This window comes from Tarenaya hassleriana, unplaced genomic scaffold (genome assembly GCF_000463585.1).
Source record: "Tarenaya hassleriana unplaced genomic scaffold, ASM46358v1 Cleome5, whole genome shotgun sequence".
Taxonomy (NCBI): Eukaryota; Viridiplantae; Streptophyta; class Magnoliopsida; order Brassicales; family Cleomaceae; genus Tarenaya; species Tarenaya hassleriana.
The window spans coordinates 1,222,719-1,248,089 of NW_010967707.1; the positions used below are offsets into that span (position 1 = coordinate 1,222,719).

At 40.3% G+C, this 25,371-nt stretch overlaps 6 protein-coding genes across 10 annotated transcripts in view; all 6 read right to left on the reverse strand.

Moving 5' to 3' along the window:
• LOC104826128 (protein disulfide-isomerase like 2-2-like) overlaps window positions 1-2,588 on the reverse strand; it is a 3,775-nt gene extending 1,187 nt beyond the window's left edge. The window contains exons 1-7 of the mRNA XM_010558666.2: window positions 2,372-2,588; window positions 1,643-1,801; window positions 1,384-1,497; window positions 882-1,045; window positions 554-653; window positions 137-313; window positions 6-28 (exon numbers count right to left, since the gene is read on the reverse strand). Coding sequence (XP_010556968.1) covers window positions 6-28; window positions 137-313; window positions 554-653; window positions 882-1,045; window positions 1,384-1,497; window positions 1,643-1,801; window positions 2,372-2,503 — 869 coding nt within the window. The 5' untranslated portion in view covers window positions 2,504-2,588. The remainder of the gene's footprint in view (window positions 1-5; window positions 29-136; window positions 314-553; window positions 654-881; window positions 1,046-1,383; window positions 1,498-1,642; window positions 1,802-2,371) is intronic.
• A 234-nt stretch (window positions 2,589-2,822) lies between these two features.
• On the reverse strand, window positions 2,823-5,228 carry LOC104826130. Its single transcript, XM_010558668.1, has 6 exons — window positions 4,909-5,228; window positions 4,664-4,736; window positions 4,160-4,224; window positions 3,668-3,777; window positions 3,270-3,509; window positions 2,823-3,092 (listed from the first exon to the last, which is right to left on the reverse strand). Exons 1-5 carry the CDS (start codon window positions 5,023-5,025, stop codon window positions 3,290-3,292), a joined length of 585 nt encoding a protein of 194 aa, XP_010556970.1. The 5' UTR covers window positions 5,026-5,228; the 3' UTR covers window positions 2,823-3,092; window positions 3,270-3,289.
• Window positions 5,229-5,480: 252 nt separating this feature from the next.
• On the reverse strand, window positions 5,481-8,854 carry LOC104826131 (zinc finger CCCH domain-containing protein 3-like). The gene is made up of 7 exons (XM_010558669.2): window positions 8,320-8,854; window positions 7,675-7,832; window positions 7,528-7,584; window positions 7,187-7,303; window positions 6,835-7,116; window positions 6,423-6,665; window positions 5,481-6,072 (listed from the first exon to the last, which is right to left on the reverse strand). Exons 1-7 carry the CDS (start codon window positions 8,390-8,392, stop codon window positions 5,716-5,718), a joined length of 1,287 nt encoding a protein of 428 aa, XP_010556971.1. The 5' UTR covers window positions 8,393-8,854; the 3' UTR covers window positions 5,481-5,715.
• Window positions 8,855-10,442: 1,588 nt separating this feature from the next.
• LOC104826132 (protein argonaute 6) lies at window positions 10,443-17,080 on the reverse strand. 3 transcript variants are annotated; one of them, XM_010558671.1, is made up of 24 exons: window positions 16,974-17,080; window positions 16,037-16,257; window positions 15,747-15,952; window positions 15,451-15,669; window positions 15,129-15,262; window positions 14,915-15,012; window positions 14,732-14,829; window positions 14,491-14,650; window positions 14,284-14,400; window positions 14,097-14,204; window positions 13,918-13,980; window positions 13,634-13,747; window positions 13,379-13,544; window positions 13,190-13,302; window positions 12,963-13,100; window positions 12,729-12,856; window positions 12,535-12,600; window positions 12,296-12,359; window positions 12,082-12,193; window positions 11,921-11,994; window positions 11,749-11,843; window positions 11,625-11,656; window positions 11,370-11,537; window positions 10,443-10,750 (listed from the first exon to the last, which is right to left on the reverse strand). In XM_010558671.1, the coding sequence occupies exons 2-23, from the start codon at window positions 16,241-16,243 to the stop codon at window positions 11,386-11,388; spliced, it is 2,664 nt and encodes an 887-aa protein (XP_010556973.1). In that variant the 5' UTR covers window positions 16,244-16,257; window positions 16,974-17,080; the 3' UTR covers window positions 10,443-10,750; window positions 11,370-11,385. The 3 variants fall into 3 exon arrangements, with proteins under 3 accessions (XP_010556973.1, XP_010556974.1, XP_010556972.1); XM_010558672.2 differs by lacking the exon at window positions 10,443-10,750 and adding an exon at window positions 11,003-11,114; XM_010558670.1 differs by lacking the exon at window positions 10,443-10,750 and having other exon boundaries at window positions 11,121-11,537.
• Window positions 17,081-17,954: 874 nt separating this feature from the next.
• Window positions 17,955-20,430, reverse strand: LOC104826133 (clathrin coat assembly protein AP180-like). The gene has a single exon (XM_010558673.2). It carries the CDS (start codon window positions 20,085-20,087, stop codon window positions 18,150-18,152), a length of 1,938 nt encoding a protein of 645 aa, XP_010556975.1. The 5' UTR covers window positions 20,088-20,430; the 3' UTR covers window positions 17,955-18,149.
• A 24-nt stretch (window positions 20,431-20,454) lies between these two features.
• Window positions 20,455-24,971, reverse strand: LOC104826134. Of its 3 annotated transcripts, XM_010558674.2 has the most exons (10): window positions 24,490-24,962; window positions 24,230-24,357; window positions 23,536-23,674; window positions 23,164-23,448; window positions 22,914-23,061; window positions 21,826-22,797; window positions 21,480-21,718; window positions 21,312-21,385; window positions 21,035-21,143; window positions 20,455-20,771 (listed from the first exon to the last, which is right to left on the reverse strand). In XM_010558674.2, exons 2-10 carry the CDS (start codon window positions 24,289-24,291, stop codon window positions 20,739-20,741), a joined length of 2,061 nt encoding a protein of 686 aa, XP_010556976.1. In that variant the 5' UTR covers window positions 24,292-24,357; window positions 24,490-24,962; the 3' UTR covers window positions 20,455-20,738. The 3 variants fall into 3 exon arrangements, with proteins under 3 accessions (XP_010556976.1, XP_010556977.1, XP_010556978.1); XM_010558675.1 differs by lacking the exons at window positions 23,536-23,674; window positions 24,490-24,962 and having other exon boundaries at window positions 24,230-24,348; XM_010558676.2 differs by lacking the exons at window positions 20,455-20,771; window positions 21,035-21,143; window positions 21,312-21,385 and having other exon boundaries at window positions 21,570-21,718; window positions 21,830-22,797; window positions 24,490-24,971.
• Window positions 24,972-25,371: the final 400 nt, after the last annotated feature.

Consider the following 25,371-nt stretch of genomic DNA (forward strand, 5'->3'; position numbering starts at 1 on the left):
CTGAACCGCACTTCTCTTCCATTACATCCTACACGAAAAAAAAGTAAGCAACAAGTGTCAATGTTCGAGGTTGGGGTCAAGCACAAGCACATCTAAAAAAGCTCGGGAAAAAGATAAAGGAAAATGATCATATTACCGAGCCAGTGAGTTCAGTTACTTCAGCAGGGCCGGCATTTGCTTCGAGCAGTTCCAAAGCAAAGGATTCTATAGCTGACGCACTTCTAGCGCCCTCGTAAGGAATAGGGCTGTTTTTGTCTGAGCCGAACACCAAGATCGTGGGGAATCCTTGTACCTTGAATCTGCTCATTAGAGACTGCCATAGATAAAACGGCTTTCTAAGAACTCATCAGATGGAAAAATTGAGAAAAAGGGAAGAGTTTGAAGTTGGAAGACAATGATGTAGCAGCTGAAACAGAATTCATGTTATAGATGTAAATGACTTCAGAGATATCAGACTTAAACATTAATGTCCATCCATGGCAGTGAACTTAACTAATAGCCAGCCACTCAACAACGATGATTTTCTCGGTTTAATGTTGTACGTGGTATTTACCTGCTCAGCATCGCAATTTACATGACCCAAGTTCACCTTCCCCTTCAAGTTCTTTGCAGCCTTTTTCCACTCAGGAGCAAGCTTTTTGCAGTGTCCACACCTAAGCAGAAACAAGAAAACAAAATTTTGATGCTTTTCATCTTCAGCTTCAACAATGGATGTTATTGAGTAAATACTTTGTGGTTTACACCCATCTGGTCTTTCTCATGGACACGTTAAATTTAGCAACCAATGGTGATGAAAAGTTAAATCAGGCAATGTGTTTCCAAATTTACAGATCATTCGGTATGAACAGTTCATGGGATTGAAAAAAAAAGGCATAACTTACCAAGGTGCAAAGAACTCCACAATCCAGAGATCTTTGCTTTTGATAACCGACTCGTCAAAGTTGCTAGAGTTCAATTCCACAGAAGCATTGGGCTCAGATTTCTTCTCACTGGATCCTCCTCCAGTTGCTTTGCCATGCAACCGATCCTTCAAAAGAGCCTTTATCTGCAATATGTGATGAATAATAGTAAAAATCCATTAACAAGAGCAGGACTACAATATTTTTCTATTAAGAATGTTATCTATGCATACAAACCCACGTGGAAAAAATCGGCATTTCACAGCTTCAAAAAGGAAAAAAACAAAGTATATTATAAAGACACGACATAGGAAAAAGGAGACATATACAAAAGACTTCAATGAAGGTGAGCTCTATTCACTCTGGTGTGGAAATCCATCAGTAGAGGCCCTAACTTCATGGAAAAACACCACTACATGCTCACAATCTTGTAATAGAATAATTAAATATGGAACCATTAATCAATAAATGTACCGTGACAAACCTGCTGGAGGGCAAATTCGGCAATAGGTTTGGCTTCCCTTGCTCCTTGGTAATCAACTGGAGCCTTTCCAGGAACAAAGACCTTAATCGTTGGGAAACCCCTAATACCATACTCCTGGAGCAGATACGGCGTTTTCATCAGCGGGATTATACATAACAGATTCCCCTCTTTACTTACATAAAAGTTGTTCGAAATATATGGAAATCTGAGAAAGGAAAGAAGTTTAGCATGAGAAGACTTGAGATAAACATTACAAAACCTGAGCAACAGACTTGTGAGCATCTGCATCAATGGCAGCCACAGTAGCAACACCTTTCAGGATATTAGCCACCTTCTCCCATGTTGGTGTTAGAGCTTGACAGTGACCACACCATGGTGCAAAGAACTCAACTAACACAACCCCATTTGAATTAAGAACCTGCCACCATTTCCAACACATTTTCTTATTGACATGAATCACCAAGAACAAAATCCAGGCAGAATGCTTAACACTTTATAACCAACTACAGAGTCACAGACTCATAGAATAGAAATCCTCAGTCCTTAAAACTTAATCATTGATCATGCTACTCAGAAATAGAAATTTCAATCCACCATCATCGAAGAAAACAAGGCATCACATGAAACAAAACAATGTTAAGGAAAAAGCGATCCAGACATCCCATGCAGTCGCAGAACGGTGGAATTTGTTCATGTTTATCCAAAATGTTAATTATTTACAATACCCACGAAGTGGATCATTCAGACCGCATCGGGAGTATATGCCAAACCGGATCTGCGTAAGCAAAACGAATAAGAGAAAATCCAGATCGTACTGTGTTACAGGATCATCGTCAAGGACGAAGCCGGGCCCAACGAACGGATATGCTTTCGATTTTCCCAGAGAAAAAACAACACCTTTCTTTCTGGGAAACCAAACAAGTAACGATAAACCTAGAGGGAGAGAGCGAGCGAGAGAGACACGGCGATGCATCGATCACGGTCGTACCTTGGACTTGAAGTTCGTCGGAGTGAGCTGAAGCACAGGCGACGAAGGCCCATAAAGGGCATTGCCCAGATCGAAGAATGCAAAAGACAAAGAGAGAAGCGTGAGCCACGTCAATGGCGATTTGTACAACATCTTCCCCCTCTTTCTCCTCACACTTACTTTCTCAAGAAAATTTCTCCAGAAACCCTCCCTCGAGACTGCGAAGCAGCAGAATTAAAAACACCGGCTCATCGGAGTTACGTGTGTCAACCAATAATATTATTACACGTCAGCTCACGTCCTGCTCTCTCAAAAAAAAATTTTTTTTTTTAGAATGAACGACTTCGATTGGAAATATGCAGTCACTTGTGTTACAATCTCTTTCTAAAGACGAGTCTTTGAGAAGTATATGTTTTATCATTATTACCAAAACTTTCTGCAGGAAAATATGGGGACAAGAACACAATGCAACTTCACAAATAGTGGGCTGATTTTTCTCGTCCCATGTTCATATGAGCAGGGTCTGTTCCTCTGATTCTTGAACAAGAACATAACTCATCCTTTTGCGATCTTGAATCATAATATAAATATGTTTTCTGTATCAAATCAGCCTCCACTTCGACCAAACAAAACTGGAACAAGTAAGAAAGTTCGGCTCTTTTCCAACAATGTCACTGATGATTTCAACCAGAGGCTGCAAATAGATGTGGCTAAACTCAAAACGCAACTTCATGATTGATCACTGCAACAAAGAAGAGAGAAACCCCAAAATCTTTGTGGGTAAACGAAAAAACCAATATTCTCTTACACGATATTCAATGAAGCAGAGAATGCAGTAAACCAGTAAAAGGCCATCATCTCTTTCCATGTTTCGGTCAGGAATAATCTAATGGCGTCCTGAACAGCAAGAAGTGGTTACCTTTGTATCTTGAACAGGTACTAGATAAGGTTCTGTGTTTTCCCAGGTGTCTTGAGATCATTTTCGGAAGTTCTGTGTCTCCGGAAAGGCCGCTTGAGGAGCTTTGATGGCCAACCTCGGGGTTTTATTCTCCCGAGTAATTGCCAGCTCCTCGGTTTTAGCTGACCCGCTAATCTCAATTGCTCCCTTCTATATTTCCTATTTGCATACCACATCCCGCCTCGCCAACCCAATCCATACCTGAAAATCCCCGAAAAAGAAACACGGATTTTCATCAACATCATTGACCTATTTGCTAAATTATCAGAAAAACAACTGTGAACATATATGTCCTGTGGAGTAGTTGTAACATAAAACCTTTGGTTTTAAACATGGAAAGAAAGAGAGTTGGGACAAACCCTATGATTAAAGTGGTTCCAGCGGTAGCGATTGTAAAAGCAGTCCTGGAACCCGCTGGATCAACAAGCTTCTTCAGTTCTCCTCTTTCGAGATCATGGTTGTTTTTCATCTGCCTCAATGAAAACAAAGTTTCAGATACCCAAAAAACCGGATGCAGGGCAAAGAAGAAACAATAGAGCGATCGAGATATCATCTTAATGGATACAACAGAAACTAACAACACGGGTAAAGATTAATCGGGAGATTCCAAAGGAATTCAAGAACGAGACTATAATAGAATAAACCTACAGAGACAAACTATGTTCATGACAAATTGTCGATCACCAGTTATTTGAATCCCAATTCGTAAGCAGCTCATTCACATAGTTTCAGGGATCATTTTGATGACAAAAGTCGTTAGAATTCATACAAGGGCCAGCTAAGGCAACTACAGCAAAACAAACATGATCCAAGTAGGGCATAGATTAAGAAAAAATGAAATAGACACTCACCGCATTTTCAATTGATTGAAGCCTTTGATCGATTTTAGATTCATGATAATGGCGTATTGAGTAACCTGCGCAGTCATGTATCAATGGCAACAGCTCAGTCGCTGAATGATTTTGAAGTCGGTATAATCAGAAGAAAAACCAATTTGACGCCTTTCTCGTGCTGGACAACAATCTCTTACATTCGGACAGATAAAAGTTCCAGACAAATCATATAGGAAATTCGAAGTTAAGGTTTCAGCCACATAGGAAGTCAAAGATAACTATTTTTAAACCATTCCGATGCAAGAACAGACTAGACATCCAAAACCTAGAACCCGAGAAAAGCTTCAACCAAATGTGAAAAATGTATGATATAAGTTATCAATCAAGCAACAGGAGAATCAACCACAAGACCGATTCAACAGATTCAAGATTTGAATCTTTTGCAAAAGCCAATGACTTTCAGAGATTCATAACCGAAAAGAACTCGAGAGAGAAATAAGTAAAGATCGGATTGCAACTCACCTGCCCAAGCTGTAGCAACTGATGCTATAGAAGTTCCGATTGTAAAGACGGCTCTGTGGCTCTCGAATAACGCCTAAGATATGAACCAAAACCTATTAATCAGTAGATAAAACAGAAAAATTACGAAAACCCAGAAGAATAATCCCTACCCAGTTCCTCGAAATCAACAATCACCTCGAAAAATCTAAAATTTATCAATACCAACGAGAAAACAGATTCGGAAAAAATGAAGAAAACCCTAGCACCTTGGTCGAGAGATACGAATCCTGGATTGCAGCCCATGAATTTAGGGTTTTTTTCTTCAGCTGAGGCACAATTGCGAAACCCAGAAGCGACGTCCCTCTGCTTCGCAGTCGCTGCATTTTCACGTCACAGAGGTGTCAAAACTCGGTGTGAGTCGACTCGAGCGAGTCGACCGTTTCGCTTGCTATTTGGAGAATCTTCGAGAAAACGCAACGGGGATCGTCTTCCCCACGCAAAGGACGAAACTCGACCCAAAGTTTTCTCCGGCAAAACTCCCTTCCAACTTTTTTCCCCTCTCGATACCATAAAACCACAGTTTACCAAAAAAAAAAAAAAGAAAGCATAAAGCTTTATTATTATAAATTACTAATACCTTCATACTTAAGACGGGGGCAGTTTAGTCATCCAAATTTAGTGGATTTGCATCTTGTGATCTGAGCAATTAATTAGATTAGATATTTTGATGATGCCTTTTAAATTCAACGATTTGAGTTTATAATTTATTCTTCAAATCAGTGTTATGCTTTGGTTAAGAAACCAACACAAGTCTTGTTGGAGACATGAACACAAAATGGGTAAGAAGATGACAAGAAATATAAATGTCAATTTCTCTCTTTCCTCCGAGGTAGAGTTTATTAACCAAGTCGAAACAAGAATAAAAACTTTCAACCCTCCTTTTTTTGTTCTCTCTTCCTATCCGTGTGAGCCGAGGCAATCTCCAAAATCCCAAAAATGGAGAACCCATTTCATTTTTCACCCCCCTTCCTTCCAAAAAACAACAATAGAGATCATGCACATCTCAAGAAACCCTAATCGGAGATTCCACCACATTGCTGATTCTGATGCTGGTGATCGTTGGTCAAGGCAGAATTTTCAGATGAAACCTCCACTTCTGAGTTAACATGTTCAGGGTTAATGCCCGGTTTCTCAGCCTCTGAGCTCTGGTTCGTCTCAGCGGGTTTCACTTCAGACAGGGGAGGCGAATCAGAGCCATTTGGAGGCGAGATCCTAAGACGAGTTGAGACTGGTGAAGCATAAGTTGCAGGCGAAGGAGACATGGTCAAGGCCATGTTATAAGGGTATGGTGGCAAAGAGTGGTCAAATTTGCAGTTTGGTCCAAACTTGCAGAATCCATAGGCCATGAAGTTAGTACATGCCGGTTGCCCCTACAGACAACACGAGTAGAACAGAGAAAATCTCAACTACAGAATTCTGCATCATAATGACTATTAAAATAGGTTTTAAGACTAAGATATGATTTTATGGGTAAACACTAAGGCTAAGATATAAAAAACTATAGCTTTTATTATTAAGATTAACAAAAGAATCTTCTATTAGCCCATCCAATTCTAAGGTACTTAATTCCAGGTACACACTATAGTTTCTAACATAAAGTTATGGTTTTCCTCTTTTTGTTCCCATGAGGTCTATTTTTATTGGTAAAATCAGAATAAGATGGTGTAAGGTCTTAGCTGCAATAAGAGAGAGAGAGAGACAGAGAGAGAGAGCAACTTACAGGTCTAGATGGGAGAACAACAGGGCTTAAGAGATTTTGTGGAGATTGTGAATTCCTTTCTTTAGGATGGTTATATTTGCAGTCATCTCCATATTTACATGTTCCAGTGCTCATAAAATACCGACATTCTGGCTGGTCAAGTCTTCCAGCCAAACCCTGGTTCGACGTCACAGCCACAGGCACTGATGCACTAGAACTCGAGTCAGGTTGATCCTTCACATTGTATATCTGGTTAGGTGCAGCCTGTCCCAAAAGAAAACACAAGAAATGCCATGACTACAAACTCATTACATATAATGTGAATCATCCAACATGTTTCCAGCCTGTAGATGTACCCATTGTGCGCTCTAGTTTATAACAACCCAGAAACCAGGTTTCTACTTCAACCACAGAACAAGATAATTAGACTCACAGTGTAAGTAGTCCAGCCTTGGGGAGGTAAAATGCCATGAGAGGGGGAAACCATGACAGGAACATAGGCCTGAGGAACTTGTGCACGTGGTACTGCTCCATAAGTTGCAGGTGGCATAGACACCATTGTCATGCCGCCAAGGTAGGGCAAACCTACAGAAGAATAGCTAGAAACTCCGTATGCAGCAGAAGGTCCATTAACAGGTTGAGGATGATGAAACTTGCAAGCAACTCCGAATCTGCATGTTCCGGTCCGGAGGTAATATGGGCACGATTTCTCACCCTGAAAAAGAGGTTCAATAAGGTTTCTCTTACAGTCAAAATCAAAAACAAAAAATTAAAAATAAAATTACCTGACGCATAGGAAAACCAAGAACATTGAACAACACAGGTCCAGCTCCATTCCTGTCCTTTGGATGATGATATTTACACGTATGGCCATACTTGCAGGTTCCTGTCTTCAGAAAATACTGCAACCAATGTAGAAAAAGGAAAAAACCCTAGCTTGGCAAACGCTTTCGAGGGAAGAACACGAAACGGTACATTACACTAACCAAGCTTATATAGAGCTCTGTGAATGTAAAACACATATACTAAATCCATAATCTATCACAAGCTTAGACCAGAAAAAGCAACTAAAACTTCTCAGATGAACAAGAGAAAGAAGATTATAAGAAAAATTCAAGAAATGCACCTCACAGTCCGGCTGTCCAACTCTCTCAGGGAGATCATCTTTGTAATAAATAACAGCCTGTGAAGATTTTACAGAACTGTTAAGCCAAAGCAAAACAAGGACAGCCATGGAAACAGCAACTCCAATTTGAGATTTCTAGTGTCTGACCTGAGAAACATAAGGAGGATGATTGTAACGGCAGTTGTTGCCATAGCCACACAACCCAGTTCTCAGATAGAACGGGCAATCTCGTTGGCCGGGACGATCAGGATACAGACCGGATTGAACATCACCTTCTCCATTCAACTTTATCCGCCTAAAGGAATCTGAAAAAACATATAATAGGAAACCCGAAAAACAGATCATTGAGATGATTATCATTATCTAAACACGATGAAGCACCAGAAATTGGAAGACTTGAATCAAAATTAGGTAAAACCCATTGCAGAAATCCGTGAAAAGCTATCAAATTCTGGGGTTTTCGAGTTAAAGCGAGTGCAGAACATATGCGGTGGAGAAACTGATCCCTGTTCAATAATTCCGGAGTCGTCTTAAGAGCTAATGATCTCAAGTTCGAACACGACAAGAACACAATGGATCAAACACGAGTAACATGGGACATGTTCATATTAGCTCCGAGTTTCTGAAACGTCGAAAAGGTTTAAAAAAAAAATCTAGGAAAGAAGGGCAAACACAATGAGACTTTGAAACCGTTGATCAACACAAAACATACGATCTTCGAACGCATTATCGAAACCAAAATCGATCATTTGTTCTTTCATGAAAACTGAACGCGCACAATTGGAAACTAACCTTCGATTTTCTCGGAAGATCGATTCGACCCAATAGAGCTCTGATCATGCTGAGTTTCTGACATGGGTCGCATAGCAAATAGGAAAACAGTCACAAAGACAAACTTTTTGTTTTGTCGTTTATCTTCCGGAAAACCACGGACAAATCGTATGAATTTGCGAGGAAACGATGACGACAATGATCAAACAAAGAAGAGAAAAAATCACAGGTAGATTGTGGTTATCATATATGGAAACGGATTTTTCCCCCTCTCTCTCAGTAACCGGAAACCGATGAAGAATAAAGACGAAGAAAACGGTGAAAATCTAAGATTTTTAACTTTCCTTTTTTCCCAACAGAGGTTTCTCGTTTACAACAAATCAAAAAGGAAAATCCCTGCCAATATATTCCAATTGGATTTAATTTTCCTTCTTCTCGCCCTCCTCTCCCTGCCTTTTTTTTCCCAGAATCTGAGAATTTCCTGGAAAATTTTCGGATCTTCCTTTTTTTCTTTTGGCCCTTTTCTCCCCCGATGTTTGTGTTTCAATGTGAAAAATGGAAAAAGAGAGTTTAAATAAAAACAAAAATTAAATAACTGTGCAGAGTGAGAGAGTCTTTGCCCCCTCGTGTACGGATGAATAAATTCTGCTTGCTTTACGAAATGACAATATTACCCCTACTGTCTCATCAAATGGCATGCGCGTGAACTGATCTCTCATGTGAGATGGCTCCACCTGGACCGTCGGATCAGGGACTTCGTAGGACATTTTTCTCTCTCTCCAAATTCGTCTAATTAATTAATGTGCTATATTTTCGCACCTAATTTAAATGCATAATATTCGTGTATCAATTTAAAATTAAATACTTACAACCGATGCGTGGACCATCACCTTAACTAAACTTAATTAATATTGCAATCTGTATACATTTTTTTTTTTGCAAATTTATAATTTCTAAGTTCAATGCATTTTTTGACTTTGTAGCTTGTTGTCAACTTTAATTTATATCATTAAAATCCAGATAGTAAAAACATGATATTGAAATCACGATCCGGAAAATAGTAAGGTTCTTAAATTATAAAATTATTGAATATATATAATCTTATTTTATGACAACTAAATTCAGTAAAGACGAAGGGTATTTTCGTCTTTGCGTGAGAACGACGGTACACTTGTAATAACCATTTCTCCGGGTTATTTTTCCTAACAAAAACGGAACGATTTGTACACCCTGCAATTTATTGAACGATTCTCCTTAATTTTTTTTTTAAAAAAAAATGGTAAACGATAGTAAACTTTGATATCTTATTTGTATAGTTGGAATGTCATTGTATTATGGATTTCTTATGATGTTTTTATAAAAGATCAAAGTAATATATTTATTTTTGTGTATAATGTTGATATATTTATTGTGTAGTTTGTTTTTTGAGATTTTTTTTAGTGCTATATTAAAATTAAGTAATATTTATACTAGGTGTAAAATATTGGTGTAAAATAACGTACGTGTCGCTGTTTACAGGTAACAACCATAGGTACGGGGACAAATGAAACTATTTAATGTGAATTTATGCAAGCACACTATGATTGTTTAAACTAAAACTTTCGCTGTGAGATATCAAATTTAAGAAATAAATGGTACTGAAATAAGTTTGGAACCAAGCGAAGTCTCGCACGCTGCAAGAAAATTCTAGAGAGGGGCAAAATAGTCAAAGCGCATTGATTCTGGCGCAAGAAATCTCCTGCTCCGCAGCTTGAGGGAAGATACGTGGTCCGAGCTCGTTTAGATTGGCCACGTGGCCACTTGAGGTGTGATCATGTGTGTGATGTCCACCGGCAGTACATTGACACGAAGACCAAACGTCAAGGGTTTTCTGGCGCAGAAAAAAACAGATACTTTTGTTGGACTCTTTTTTTTTTTTTTTTTTTTTTTTTTTTTTTTTAATTTTTTAAGGTTTAAAAAAAAAAAAAAACCAAAACTGTTGATATATTTATTGTGTAGTTTGTTTTTTGAGATTTTTTTTAGTGCTATATTAAAATTAAGTAATATTTATACTAGGTGTAAAATATTGGTGTAAAATAACGTACGTGTCGCTGTTTACAGGTAACAACCATAGGTACGGGGACAAATGAAACTATTTAATGTGAATTTATGCAAGCACACTATGATTGTTTAAACTAAAACTTTCGCTGTGAGATATCAAATTTAAGAAATAAATGGTACTGAAATAAGTTTGGAACCAAGCGAAGTCTCGCACGCTGCAAGAAAATTCTAGAGAGGGGCAAAATAGTCAAAGCGCATTGATTCTGGCGCAAGAAATCTCCTGCTCCGCAGCTTGAGGGAAGATACGTGGTCCGAGCTCGTTTAGATTGGCCACGTGGCCACTTGAGGTGTGATCATGTGTGTGATGTCCACCGGCAGTACATTGACACGAAGACCAAACGTCAAGGGTTTTCTGGCGCAGAAAAAAACAGATACTTTTGTTGGACTCTTTTTTTTTTTTTTTTTTTTTTTTTTTTTTTTTTTTTTTTTTTTTTTTTTTTTTTTTTGTTACTTGTAATATTTCAAGGTTTAAAAAACAGAAAAATCCAATACACAATTTTCAGATTTTTTTTTTTCAATTGCTTAACAATAATTTGAGATAGATGTGGTTCATGGACTCGTAGTCTAATATGAAACCCTTACTAATTCCGGAAAGGACAAGCACAGAGGACATCTCATCAATGACCGAGTCTACTTGTTGCAGTTGAAATTTAACGACTTGGGAGAAAACAATTACTCTGTTCAAAGCCACATTTCATCGTCTCTTGTCCTTTTATCTGATGCAAACAACATTTGAATGGTAAACACTTTTGACTTTGAAAAGAGTTGTGAAGATGTTGTTGAGGAAACCTAAACCTTGGTGGGCCTCTACTACAATGAATGTGGAATGGGCCTGTACGGCCCAACAAAACCGAACCAATCCGAACAAAATATCACCTGCCCACGCCTGTCCTGATCCCTACTTGTTCTTGGTTTTATTTTATAACCCTTTTTTTGTTAACTATATGCAAAATGATGTACTATATCATTACCTGTAGGCGAGTTTACTCAGCAGAAGAACATGGAACTTTCCACATGCTTGTGCAAAGATGGAAGGTCCTGAACTCTGCCGCTATCGCTCCCCGCCTCCGATAAATCCTCAAACTTGATGAATTGTGCTACCTGAGCTGCTGCAAGATGAGCGTAACGCACCGGCGCCACTGACAGAAGCAGGAAAGAAACGCAGAATGAGAGAGAAAACAGGGACACAGTTTCAGTTAATTGTGGTAGAAGAAGAAGAGAGTTACCGATGGAGATGGCGCTTGTGCTCCTTTGGTACCTGTAACATTTTTGATTAATGAGTACATGATGTAAGGGAGAGACAGGACAAACTTTGTCTGAAAAATCTAGGATGCGGGCTAGAGGCTTTACACATAAGAGAGGGAATGGATAAGAGACTGAAGGTCATCGGGGGAGAAACCAATCTCGTCGAGCAAAACATGATAATGAGCTGGCCTTGAGGTTCCCTGAGACCCAAGGCAAAAAAGAAAAGGTATTATGATCTGGGGTAATAAAAAAAAAGATACAAGGGTTCTAAACTTACTATGATCCCAGCATGAGCACACATGTAAAAGTCATAGTGTCTTGGGTGCACAACCTTGGTGTCCACAACGGTTCCTTGAGGAAAGGGAGTCATATGTGATGAACAAGTATTAGGAGTAATTGAATCGCATAGTGAGACAGATGGAGAAGAAGTATCATTACCTGCGGGGACATTGTCAGCACCGTTAGATAGAAACAGCTTGGTGTGGTGGTTCTTCTGAGCCACGATAACAGTAAATTTTGGAACATCGGTTTCACCAAAATGTTGGTATGCCTGCACGTACGAGAAGCAAACCGCCCTTAAGCACACTTAGTACTGTTCTACACAGGAATTTGACAGCAATATGGACTGGTCAGGGATGCCAAAATGAGAGACCTTTATGACCTGGTCCACCTCAATATTTAGGACTTGGTTAAATTGCGATTCACTTACTCCGTCCCTAAGAAACATACAAAGCGTTATTAAAAAATAAAATGAAGCATTTAGATCTTGGAGCTTTAAAAAGAAAGTAAAAATTGCTTTATTCCAATGTGAATGCTACTAAAATATAAGGTTCCTGGTGATGAGTTAACACCCTCTAACGTGGCTGGAGAGGAGTTTCATGTTGGTAGTACCTGAAAATGATGATTTGTTTTGGCTTTCGCCCCTTGCTGGTCATGTAGAACTCTCTAAACAATTCACTGTTGGGAGAGAGATTTTAAACGAAAAGAGAGTTGCACACAATAACCAGAAGGTATCCAAAGCATAGCAAGATTCAAAGATCTCGTGCATTAATAACAGTAAAGTAGATGGAGTAGCGTTCACATACTTCATAATACCCTCATCACGATCCTCAATGGGCTTGAAGAGGGAATCAATCATCTCCAGTTTAGGAGACTGCGATCTCACAGCTGCCCTGTACCTTGAGATTAAGGGCCAGCTTTTGGAACCAACAACCTGCATAAAATAAAAAAACAGATGAATAACCATATGCTGATAACGGAGCCGGGCAATGGATAATGAAAAAATAAAAAGAAAGAAATGAGTATGGAGGCTATAATACCGCTGCTATAGAAGGAGTATCAGCACGGCCTGGAGATCCATGTGATACATCCATTCCCAAGATCATAGTGGGAATATCGTTTATCAAAGGTATGTTGGAAGAGTGCTCTACTCTCAAGAGTGAATTGATGCCTCCAAGCTACACAAATAAAGATGAAATGAGTGAGACCAAGAAACAGAAGACCAAAACCTACAACATTTTCTTAAGCCCATTCATTCTAATAATACCTTTGAGTTGATCTTGAGAAGCACATTGGTGAGATATTGGTCATTGACTTTGGTTGGACAGATGCATTGCGTGTTGATCCCAAAGTCAACGAGACATTTCTTCTTCCAGGGACCTTATAATATGAAAAGAGTGGATAAGTGCGGGTCAAGATGAAGACAACTTAGAAAAAAGAGGGTTAGGGGGTATACCATAGATATCGCAGTTCTTTCGTTCTGGCAGGACACAGAGGATGAAATAAGGAGTATCTGGGAGTTTTGCTTTCATCTGCTCAAACATCTTTTCTACTCTTTTGACAGGAGTCATTCTTCTGGACTGCGGATCTTCTTCGAATAGTGCAAATGGCCGATCAATGTCCTACATTATTTAACAAACAGCATTCAGACAAAGTCAGTAATATTACTTCACATCAAATTCAAAACAAAGACATTCTCAAGGAAACATACAACGCCCTTCCTCCTGCCACAGTTTATGAGCTCCCGGGAAATGTGACTAGTGTCGCATCGAGCAGAAAAGTTTACAACAAGCCATTTGTAAATTGGGCTTGGTTGTAGAAGCACCTGCATATTGAGAAAAGTGGGGCACAAAGAACCGCTAAATCGTTTGTAGAAATGAAATGAAAAGAACATAGCTCCAGAAATAAAAGTTCAACCCCAATGACAAAAAGATCGAGAACAAACTACCAACCAAGAACGATAATACACGCATAAATAAATCCATTGATAAATACCTTATTGTTAAAGTTCCAACGTCCATTGCGAGGTAAAAAATCGTCATTCTTGCCAAATTTCAACTGCAAATTACAAATGGAATACAATACCATGTGCAAAAAGAATTTGGGAAATCAATAGAACAGAAATGACAATGCAATTCCTTGTTCGTCCTAACATAAGAATATATCAAAAGTACCATAGGGGGACTGAGGGTGCGGCCCTCAACTTGAGTCATTCGTTTCTCTATAGAAATACCACATGCAGCCAAAAATGGGTCATCATCATAGTGGCAGGTATCCAATGCCTGTAAACCCCAGTCAGCAACAATGATAAACCACCATCCAAGAATGAAGCATCGTCTCAGATAAAAGGATGAAACTCACATCATTGATAGTTCTAATTCTTTCTGGAGGCTTTTGCCTTGATTTTTCAACAAGTGATGCTCGTTGCATGCCAGACAATGCTTTTGTGTAACGCTGAAGAGAGACCAGTTCACATAGCTGCAAGAAAAGGGCCAGAAATCAAAATCCACTAGTGCAGGACAAACACTATACAGAAGAAACCTCAGAGGAACTGTTGGACTGGCAGACCTCCAGCGGTAGATAATTGGGGCGTTTTGGCTTGCCAACATCAAGACATGGCATGTAGGCAGAATAGGTAAGCTCTATGCCACCTTGTTTGAAATAGTCATATACAGTAATCTCTAGCGTCCGTTCCTCACTGCCACCACCTTTTACTTTCATTGAAAACCTAGAAAAAATGGATTTTCCCGTCAAGGGGCTAATGGAAAGGCAGAAAGATTATTTTGGAACCAGAGACATGGGACCATACGATTGCTGATTGCAAGGCTTCTCGCTGAGCCCTATAATTTTGAATTCCATGTTACGGTGTATTGCCTTTACCCTAATATGCCTAAGCATATTCCTAGCCTGCAATTATCAAACAGAAACTGAGTTTGAGAAACCAAAAGTCAAATGTAGACTTAGATATTGTGTTCAAGGCCAGTACTTCTACCTTAATCCAGTCAATTTGTCGTGCTTCCTTTACATTCTGGTTAGCCAGTAGAAAATCAATCACAGGTCCAGGCTTTAAGATCATAGTTGTTGATGAGTCTATACAGACCATCACCAAAGGACAACAAATTTGGACCATCACAAACTGTCTAACTAACATAAAGAAGGAAACGACTTAAGAACTAAAGAGATAGGGAAGGTAGGAAGAGTAATACCAATGTTCAGAGAAAGTCCACCATGTGTTGGACGAAAGCTGGAGTGAAAGCCTCGAATACCCGTTACACCTCCACCAACATCGACAGAGTGCCTAGTATCACTGAAAAAAGACTGCCTAACAAGAAGACAACCCCTGTACAACCGCCAAGTCTAGTATAAGAATTTAGAACAGATATGAAAAGCAAATCAATGTACATCTATTGGACATGCAAACAAACAGAATGCGAAGTATGATGATATACTTGGTCCATCAGACGATAGGCCAGAATTCTTTTAATTTAAAATATATACAACACATAAGAAACAGACAGAAAAGTAAACCTCTTAGCTGCGTGTTGCCTCAGTACGATATCAAGGACTCTAAGTGCATCCTGAGTGCTTTTATCCATACCATCTGCCCCTTTTAGAGTACAAAACACAGTCTTCAATGGTATTTTGGTAGCAAAATGTATCTGCACCCTGTAATTCCTTGGCAGTAGCGAATGCTTCGATCTCTTCCCAGTATCAGCAGGTCCATCAACATCAAGGATTTGACGTTCACTAGCAGATTAACATAAAAACAACTTGAGATGTGTCACATTGAAAAAACAATTTCGCTACAGATGAAATTGACACACCTCTTTGCATATGTATCCTCCATTACGATGATAAAGTCAAAATCATTTCGTGGGAGAGGACCGACAGTGTATAAAGTTTTCTCTCCATCATAGGCCAACTCTTTACTAGCAAGTTCAGACGAATAAGTCTGGTAAAGCTTGTCGATGAGTTTCCTGCTTACTCCTTTTCCTTCAAAAGATTTGCCATCCTCGGTGGTGATATTAACCTGTGTCGTATCACTGCATTGTATGCCTTGCACTCACACCGGATAAAATACAAGAAAATGGTGCACTGACTAATAGAGGCTTACAGTGTACTGGTAAAACACTATATCCTGGGATTTGACGGAAACATTGAAATGATTGGCAAGCAAAGATATCCGGTTCCCATTGCTTCCAATCCCACGCCTCGTGGTGATAGCATAATCTCGATGACTGGGCCGATCAGGCTTAGTATCATTTGGTGGTGGTGGCAATGATTGAGATTCTCCAGCTTCAGCGCTGTTTGATCTCTCCATTTGTCTTCTCAGAACTGAAATTTCCAAACATAGACAAAAGGAACACAGCTTAAGTTTGTCCTAAATAAGTACAAAATCCAGGCTAAGCACAAGAGAAGCGAGTCAAAACTCGATCACTAGTTCAAATATTACATAGTCAAGCTAATGCTTAAAATCATCCATAGAACACCACAAGCCCTTTTCATGGACTTAAAACCAAAGGAACGAGAATGACACAAATGACTGTCAAACAAATGACATTGTGGTTCCCCGTAAATCCAATTGCATAAGCGAGTTCATGCATTACGGAGTTAGTTTTCGAAAATAGTACACGAACATATAAAATCGGATACACAGTGGCCGAAATCAAAATCCACAACAGTAAATCAAAACGATCCTACGCGAAATTGAATCGTAGTTCGACATTCTCAGCGAAAACCCAATGGATTCCGAGAAATTTTCCAGGAAAAGAGAAAGCAAAGTGAACTCGCGTACATAGAAAACCGGAGTAGATACAGAAGATCGATCAAACAAAAACCGACGAAGCCTGAAAAAGACAACAACCAGCGCAAGAAATAGAAGGTACATGCAAGTTCCCCGGGGGAAAAACACACGAGAAATAGCCAGCTTAGTCCAGAAATGACAAGAAGCTTCCTTCAAGCTTTATCGCACGAAAATCCGAGAGAAACAAGCAATGGACATCTCAAAAGAGAAACGAAGAAGAAGAAAGGCAAAGAGATGAACAGCATACCCTGCGGATTTCTAGGGTTTCAGGCGAGAGAGAGAGGAGAGAAGAGGACGAAGAGGCTGTTTTCTTCCTCCCCTGCCACTTCCGGGACTGGAGAGAGAGGAGGGAACGAGAAGTTCGATTTTATTATGGCGAATTAAAATATTCCTTTTTTGTTTATATAGGGTAGAAAGAAATTCCAAAACGTAATGGAAGGGCGAGCAAATTATTTTAATTTCTGCATTTACTAAATAAGGTAATTCATTGCATTCCCCTTTAACATAATAATAATTCTTAATCCATGAATCATAAAAATCAATTTTCAACGATACATTTATATACTGCTTTTCAAATTTATATAGATACAGTCGAATATATACATATATATATATATATATATGTATATTAATTCTTAAAAAAATTAATGATACAAACAAAGCATTCACACCATTGTACAAAACATTCAAAATTCAACAGGGGTTCTAATATGTGACTAGTCAATTGATTGATTGTTTTTCTACTCTAATCTAAGATTGATTAACCAATATTCCTCCATTTCTTAATAATTAAACGTTATAAACAATAATTTTTTGTTATTAAATAGATATTATTTTAGATTTTGAAAATAATCCCTAATTTTATCCTTAATTAAAACTATCTAATTCAAATAAATTCGATGTTTTTATGATTAAAATTCAATGAATATTAATTATATTTTAACTATTAAACAAGGATATATATGATTTTTTTATATTTTCTTTTAAAAAAAGTTAAAAGGTAAATTATTAAACACAAGAACAAACAACTGTTTCTTTTTTTTATATAAAAAAACGTGGAAACCCGACCCGAAAGAGAGCAGGAATCAGGCCAAAAGGGAGGGACAAGTTTCCTTTGATAAACCTTGGAAAAATCAAAGCTTACCTTTTGTGGGTGAAAGTTGTTGTCCAACGATGAGCTTTGCTTCTTCCGCAGCGGCAGCCTGCGCTTTATGGGATGCAAAAGACAACTTCCCAGTGGGTTAATACCCAAGAGTTTTTATATGAATAGATCCCCCATGCCTTTCTAACACTGATAAGGATCGGGTTAAAAGGGTTGGGTTACTGTTTGTAAGAAATTAACAGAGAAGGAAACATTTGTCATGCCCACCAAACTCTCTACGCCTAAATTATCAACGGAATTAGGATTACAATGAAGTCTACATCAGTTGAAATGCTTAGACATGATCCTGCTCTGGTTCTGCAACCATAACTGCTGTTCTTCCAACACGGTTTGCTGATCCACCACCTTCCCATTCCCTACAAATGCCTCTCCGAAAATCCCGAAACTTTCACCGGTCCCAAACGGATCACATTTTCCCAAGGAAGCCTCCTCCTCCACCGCCCTGAACGTCGGGGTAAACGACCACTCGAAATCCTCGGGAACATTTGCCCGAAACGTGGGTTCGCTTTCCGTCTGAAACAATCTCGGTCTCGCCTCTCCGGTCACGTTTTCTGGTGGCGTAGGGGTAGGGCCCATGGGAAAGGGATTGGAACCGGAAGGATCTTCCAAGAAGGGGTTGTATTGGTCGGAGTCCATTTGGATTGCCGGTGTTGTTTGGTCTAACCCAAACGGCACCAACGCCATTGTGTTGTCCGCTTGCGCCGCTGTCGCGGTTTCTTCCAACGCAAGCAACCAATTCCCGGGATCTTTCTGATCATCTAACGGCGAGGGTTCTTGAGGAATGCTTGCCGGATTCTTGCTATGTTCACCTCTCGACATTAACGCCTCCCAAGGATCGTTCGGTTCAGCCTTTGGATCGTGCCATTCTTGTTGAATAGCTTCGGTTCCGGAGTTAACATCTTCGAGCAAATCGAGATCGACTGTCATCAAATCCGAAACCGAAGGAACATTGGGAAGAGATTTCGTGGAAAATGTGTCGAAACTATTTCCTGGATCTTCTCGAATACCGCCGTAGGGTTCGGAATAACACGACATCGGAGGACTTGTCCCCTCTGCATCCGTCTTGTTCATCAGATCCTCTAATGTACTGCAATACGAACCATAATCAGAATACCTACCACCAGACATATCGAACGAATCTCCGTAGTCATGCGAGCTCGAAACCGTCGAATCTCTCGACGATCTCGACTGTGGCGGAAGGGCGTCACTCGGAGACAGAGACTTTCCACCATTCGCCGGAAATGAAGATTGATCCTTCAAAAACTCCTGCAATGTCTGGATCAACTCCTCGGAAATCTTCTCAATTCTCGGATACTCTGAAGCTCGTCCCACGCCGATCGATTTGCAGAGATCGTAGAACAGGTTGAGCTCTTCGAACTGCTTCGAAGCCCTAACACAGGCCTGAAACGCCTTGACGCAAGATTGGTACTGCAAATGGAAGAAACTGTCCAGCAAAAGCGCTAATCCATCGGAAAAATCTCTGTACAGATCGAAACTCTCTTGAACAACTGCGTACAGAGACGCCTTCACGAGCTTGTTCGATTTCGCAGCTCCTGTTGGCCGAGTCGCGATAGCTCTGTCGAGCAGTCTCTGCCAGTACGTGATTTTGTCGAGGATCATCACCGGTTTCATGTCTCGAACCGCCGGTTCGGTATTCTTGACGGCGAGCCGGGAACGGGTTCCGGTTTGGTTCCGGTTCGTGTACCGTCTCTGGGATTTCCCGGTTAGGAAGCAATGGAGTCGCTCGTCGAGGTAGAGCGCGAATGTACGGACGAAGGAGGTGAAATCCCACGGGCAGGAGTTGGAATCGTCGCGGAAGCTGGAGAGATCGAGGATTTTGGGGCCGCGTTTCATGGCGTGGAGGACTTCGCGCGGGAAATACGGATCTCCGTCTTGGAAGATCTTGAGGACGAGGACGAGGGATTTCAGAGCGACGATCCAATTCCGGGTCCGACCGATTCTCCGGGCGATGGCGGCGGCGCAGGCGGAGGCGTGAGACTTGTCGGAGGAGATGATGGAGAGGATGTCGGAGACGAGGCGGTCGTCGATGGGGTCGTCGTCGTCGTGGGTGGTGGCCTTGAGGATGGCGATCTCGAGCGATGCTCCGACGCCGGAGACTGTGCCGTTAGCGACTCTGGCGAGGCTTATGCTCGTCCGATCCTTCACCGCTCCGATCGCCTTCTTCAGCTTGCTCGGCATCGTTTCTTGTGAATCTCTTCTCAGCGATTAATGGCGGAGATGATTTCTTTCTTTCTTTTTTCTTCTGCAGGTGGGTTATTCTGGGTATATAACCTGCATGGCTGGCGAGTTTCAAAAAGACTCGTTGACAATATTTTGTGGAGTCCCACTATCTCACGCGCTCTTTAGGCGCGCGTGTTATCATAGACTAGGCTATTCATTCCGCTGTCTGCATTTTGACGACGTTTTCCACTGATAAATTACTTGCGGAATCTTTTATCAGTCTTTTTACCATTTTTAATTATATCTTTCGACGTGCAACCCATCAGACAGACCGAAAGGTGTCTGAATTTGGACCGACTTAGAAGGCTTCTGAAAGATTTTAACATCTTTGAAAACGACGTCGTTATAACTGTACCATTATCATTACACCATCTCTGCATAGTCCCTTTTCTTTCACTTGTTTACAAAGGGAGGAGGACCTCCGTATAAAAAACAGGAAGATGACACCTACGAATATAGAAACTATGAGAATCTGACAAAACCTTGATGAATCAAAGAATCAAAGAATCAAAGAATATGAACAAAAGGGGCAGAATCCTCCACCGCAGTTGAATGGGACAACAAGCAAGCAAGCTCTCCAAGATGAGATCATCCCCTCGGGGTCGCCGTCTACTCTACGTGCAATTTCCGCCTCGTTTCCGCCTGCAAACGATCAGTTCAACCCCGTATCAATCCGACGAAATGTTACACCATGTGGTGTGGATGACTAGAATCAGATGGACCGACGTCATACTTTCTGGTGGTTTTTTTTAATGTCTTTCTCTACGTAATAAAGCTTGAGCTTCTTCTCTTTCTTATTTCTTCTTTCTATATCTGGTCCATCCTTTTTCATGATCAAATAATGCGAACCCGAAAGGACATTCAGAAAACACAGGTAAAGGATAAAGATTGCGTTGAAAACTCACCGTACGTTGATGGCTTGGCACGGAATTTCCGAGTCTTGAATCTATGTGCTGAAATCTCGGGGCGCATCCAAATACTCTGTGGATGAAGTCCTGTGAGTGATTATATATGCTGCAAATAAACCATATCCACACAAATCTCAGAACTTGCCAGGAAGCACGTATAATACAAGTAAAATTTAAATGTTAACTAGCAAATTCCGCTTGGCAAGTGTTTCTTTTACTTCTCTGTGTCGGAAGGAACGTATACAAGTAAAATTTATGTCTAAAAAAACCGTACCTAAGCCGGTGCCTGTTGCAAGCAGCGAAGAAGGCTACAAACCCGTTTAATATACTCCTTACGGCCCGGAAAATCTGAAAATGACGGAATCAAACACGTTAAACCAGAGATGTTAGAAATGTTTTATGCAATAGCATTTTTTTTTATTAAGTTGAACTGTTTACTGACATGAGAGAAGAGGTCATTCCAAAGAGATCGCAACATGGAGACTTCGTATGTCTTTACGGTGGCATGAGAATCTGATGCAAGCTGGAGCATGCTGCTCGTGTACACCCACACATCCCTGACTACCTCGTATACGCTTGAGAATACGCAAGCCGAGAAGTTAGCCAAAGCAAGAAACGCTCTTATCGGTGCATATACCACTTCCCATATGATCCAGAATATCGGCAACAAAATGAAAGTTGCTGCCATCATCAAAAAGGAAATCGGTTGGAGAAGGGATCACCAGAAACGTATGCTTAAAATATACGCATTTAAAAAAGCAATACTCAAGAGGATAAATGGTACTCACTAACGTTCCAAATTAGCGAGAGTGTAAACCAAATGGGCAAGAGCAGCAGGTCTACCATGTCACCGACAAGGCTGCAAGAAGATCCGATGATTACCCAGATCACTGAAACAAAGCTCTCCACTGTTTCTGCCATTAAATTCCACAGAGGAAGGAGCAGTTCCAAAATGTCGATGAGTGGCTTTGCTAAGGGCATAACAAGAAAAGAGAAGAATGATCGAAGCGCTCGTCCTACTGTCAAAGTCCACTTGACAGCCTTCTGAAAGTTGTGAAGAAACAACATCGTTCCCAAATACTGGATCCGGGATACCATGTCCCATGTCTCGATCCAGTCAAAAAGGGGCCCGCACAGCCGAGAAGCAGTAGCCTTCAGAAGAGGGACATTCTTGTACAGATCGTAAAATCCTATCACGACAGTGATGAGGGAGATCATAATGTATAATGCTCTTGCAAGAGGGCACATCCAGGGTCGATAGAGATGGCAGAAGCCTGGATATGACTGCAGAAACAAGACCCAAGATGGAAGTCCAGCTTCAAGTAACGTAAGCAAGCGGATGTCAGCCATTATAATCTCGCGCAATTTGAAAGGGAGGTCACGGTCATTGAATCTGACCAGAACCAAGACATCCTTGTACTGAGTTGCTTCACCTATGTTCTCCCCATCAGTTACATGGTTCTCCCAGTGATCCGAGACACTGTCATCTCTTTTAGGTGTTTCCTCCATATAAACGTCAACTTCAACCCCGGAGCCGACAGCCTTGGTTACTCTTCTTCTCTTGCAAGGTCCAGTTAGAGGTGGTGTGTGAGGCTCGCCTTCATCATAATCCGCACTAGCACAAGGGTAAACGTCGAAGAAATTTCTGATGCAGTGGGGACAGCCATTGTCAACTGAGAGATTGTCATGGCAAAGGTTTTCACCATCATCAACATGGGTCGTTCTCGAGAATTCTGTTTCAGCATCGTAAAAGACCTCTCCTGGAACAGGTATGATATTACAAGCTTAAGCAAATCAGAGTATGGGAAAATATTTTTTTTTTATCAAAAACTAATATTAGAGCAAAAGATGTACTTTAGACAAAATGATAAATTACCTATAGCTGTATCAAGATATTTCTTCAAGCAAAACTTTTCGGTTTTTGTCCCAGAGAACCAAACGGACATACTTGTCACGGCTTGATCTATGCTTTCATACTCCCACCTTTGCATGACCTTAGCTTCTATAGCAAGAGATGTACCTGTCTATGTGAAGACAGAAATCAAGTGAGAAACAAGTACAACTATACAATGTGACTCATAAACAAACAAAAAAAGAGGAAGAAAGATAGCTGCAAAGGGTTGTACCTGCAACTCATTCAAGTAACTAATTCCCCTCACGTTGGTCCATTCAACTTCAAATACGATGAAGCCATACAATGTCTTGTGCAGCTCATTCTTCAGAAACAAAGTGCTTTGCAGTTTCTTTGCAGGCACTTTCTTCTTCGTGAATGCCGCTGTCGCATCAATCAATGAGAACCATTTCTGAAGCTTCTTCAATTTGATATCGTTAGAGCCGTGAGAAATCTCTTTCTGCTTCTGCGTTGTTTTCTCCTTCCGACGTTTTGTGTTTGCAAAAGGAGACAGTCTGGACTGCAATAAACAAAGATGTTTCACTTTGTGATATTTTTTTTTATCTGAACAACGAGGAATAAGCACACCCGAGACATCTTTTACAACCTTGGTAACCATTAATTGCCACAAGCGAGCAGTTCGAGGGCCAGGATTCAGCCATGGCCGATTGTCCACCAAAATGTAAACTTTTTTACTTTCGTTGGCTAGGAAAATGCTAAGATCAGAAAGATAGGACTGCAAGTCTCTGCAACCAATGCATCAAGAAAGACAACGGTAATTCTCGGAAATAAGTGAAAACCTTGAACAAACATTAAAAATTACTATCGGTAGCCGAACAAATCCCAAACTTTGATTACACCGTCTTGTATTAGAGCACAGATTTCACATTGCATGAAAACTGGGGAAAAAAAGCTGCTAGAGAAGTGATTCAAAGTGCTTTCAAACAAACAAAACTAAACCTGAAATATCGAACTAGTTAGAGACCTGCAATCTCGAGCACAAAATGAAAGTTCAGATACCAAAGCAAAAACATAAACCCAGCTGTCTCAAATTAGACCCAATCAGACAGAACAATGCAGGAAAATCAGCCGGCTTTCCGAAAAGATCTTATTTGGCCTCAGAATTATTGATCTCTTTAAATCAATAGTTTGAAGTTGTCTACGAAAACTCAACAAAGGCCAATCTGAATGAACATAATCATCACAAATTTGGAAACCTAAAAGAGCAATGGATCATAGCATTGAAAATAAAACCCGACAATAAGAAAATAGGCATACAATCAATAAGCAGAAGAATTTACCCGATCTGGAGACTCGTTAATGGGAACACGCATTTTTCCTCACCATCATCACCATTCCCCATCAGCTTCAAAAATTTAAGTCTAGTTCCCCACTAAACGTCAATTCGTCCCAAAATCGCCTAAACCCACTGCAAAAAGGTAAAGAAGAGTTCCAGGAAGTTTCATCGTCATCGAAACTCGAAACAAATACACCAGAATTCTCCACGATTTTGATCGAAAGAACTTAACTACTAAACGAAAGGAATATGCGAAGACAATACCTCCGAAGTTCATGGAACAGCAAAACAAGAAGCGAAGAAACAACGGAAGAATACATGTAGCTCTATTCCCCCGATCGATAAAGTTCACCGGCGGACGACAAAAGCTGGAGAGCCATACGCAGACATCAAATCATGAAAATTGGCTACGCCATCACCGCTGAAATAACAACGGGAGAGGAAGAAAACGCCGGCAATCCGCGAATTCGAAATTCCAATTCGTCTCCCGGAGAGAGAGAGAGGAGAGAGAATTTGGGTTTACTTGGATGGAAGGCGTGGTGACAAGAAGAAGAAGATTCGAACAGGTGGAAGGCGTATCGGGAACGAGAAGGATAAAAACGGTAAATTCGTTGCCGATGGCGGAGAAAGATTGTCTCGTCGGTTTTTATTTATCCGGCAAGAGAGAGAGAAACGGTGAGCACGTGGAGAGAGAAGGGCTACGCGCGTGGGATAAAGCCCTAGACCGAAAGCGCGTGAACCTCAATATTAACTGTTCTAAATTTTATTAGAATATTGTTCTATAATTGGAAGACTGTAATGACACAAAGAGCGTGGCATATTGTATATATTATGTATGGATGTGTTATACACAGATGTATCACGAGTGGCACGACCCATGAAGTATACAAATATATCTAACCTTAATGAATTTTTATATCAAATCGAGTTAATTTTGAATTTAATGAAATTTTTTTTTTATACAAAAGAGCTCTTTCTATAAGATAAACCCCATAGAATGGAATATGCTACGAAAATTGGATGGAATAGTCCTTATCAAATGCAAATGCTTCTTTCACCATAAAAGTTAGCTTTTAATGGAATGCTAAGATCATTGATTAATCGAGTAATCGGCTAATTAATTAAAGAGATTCTATCGTTTTACCT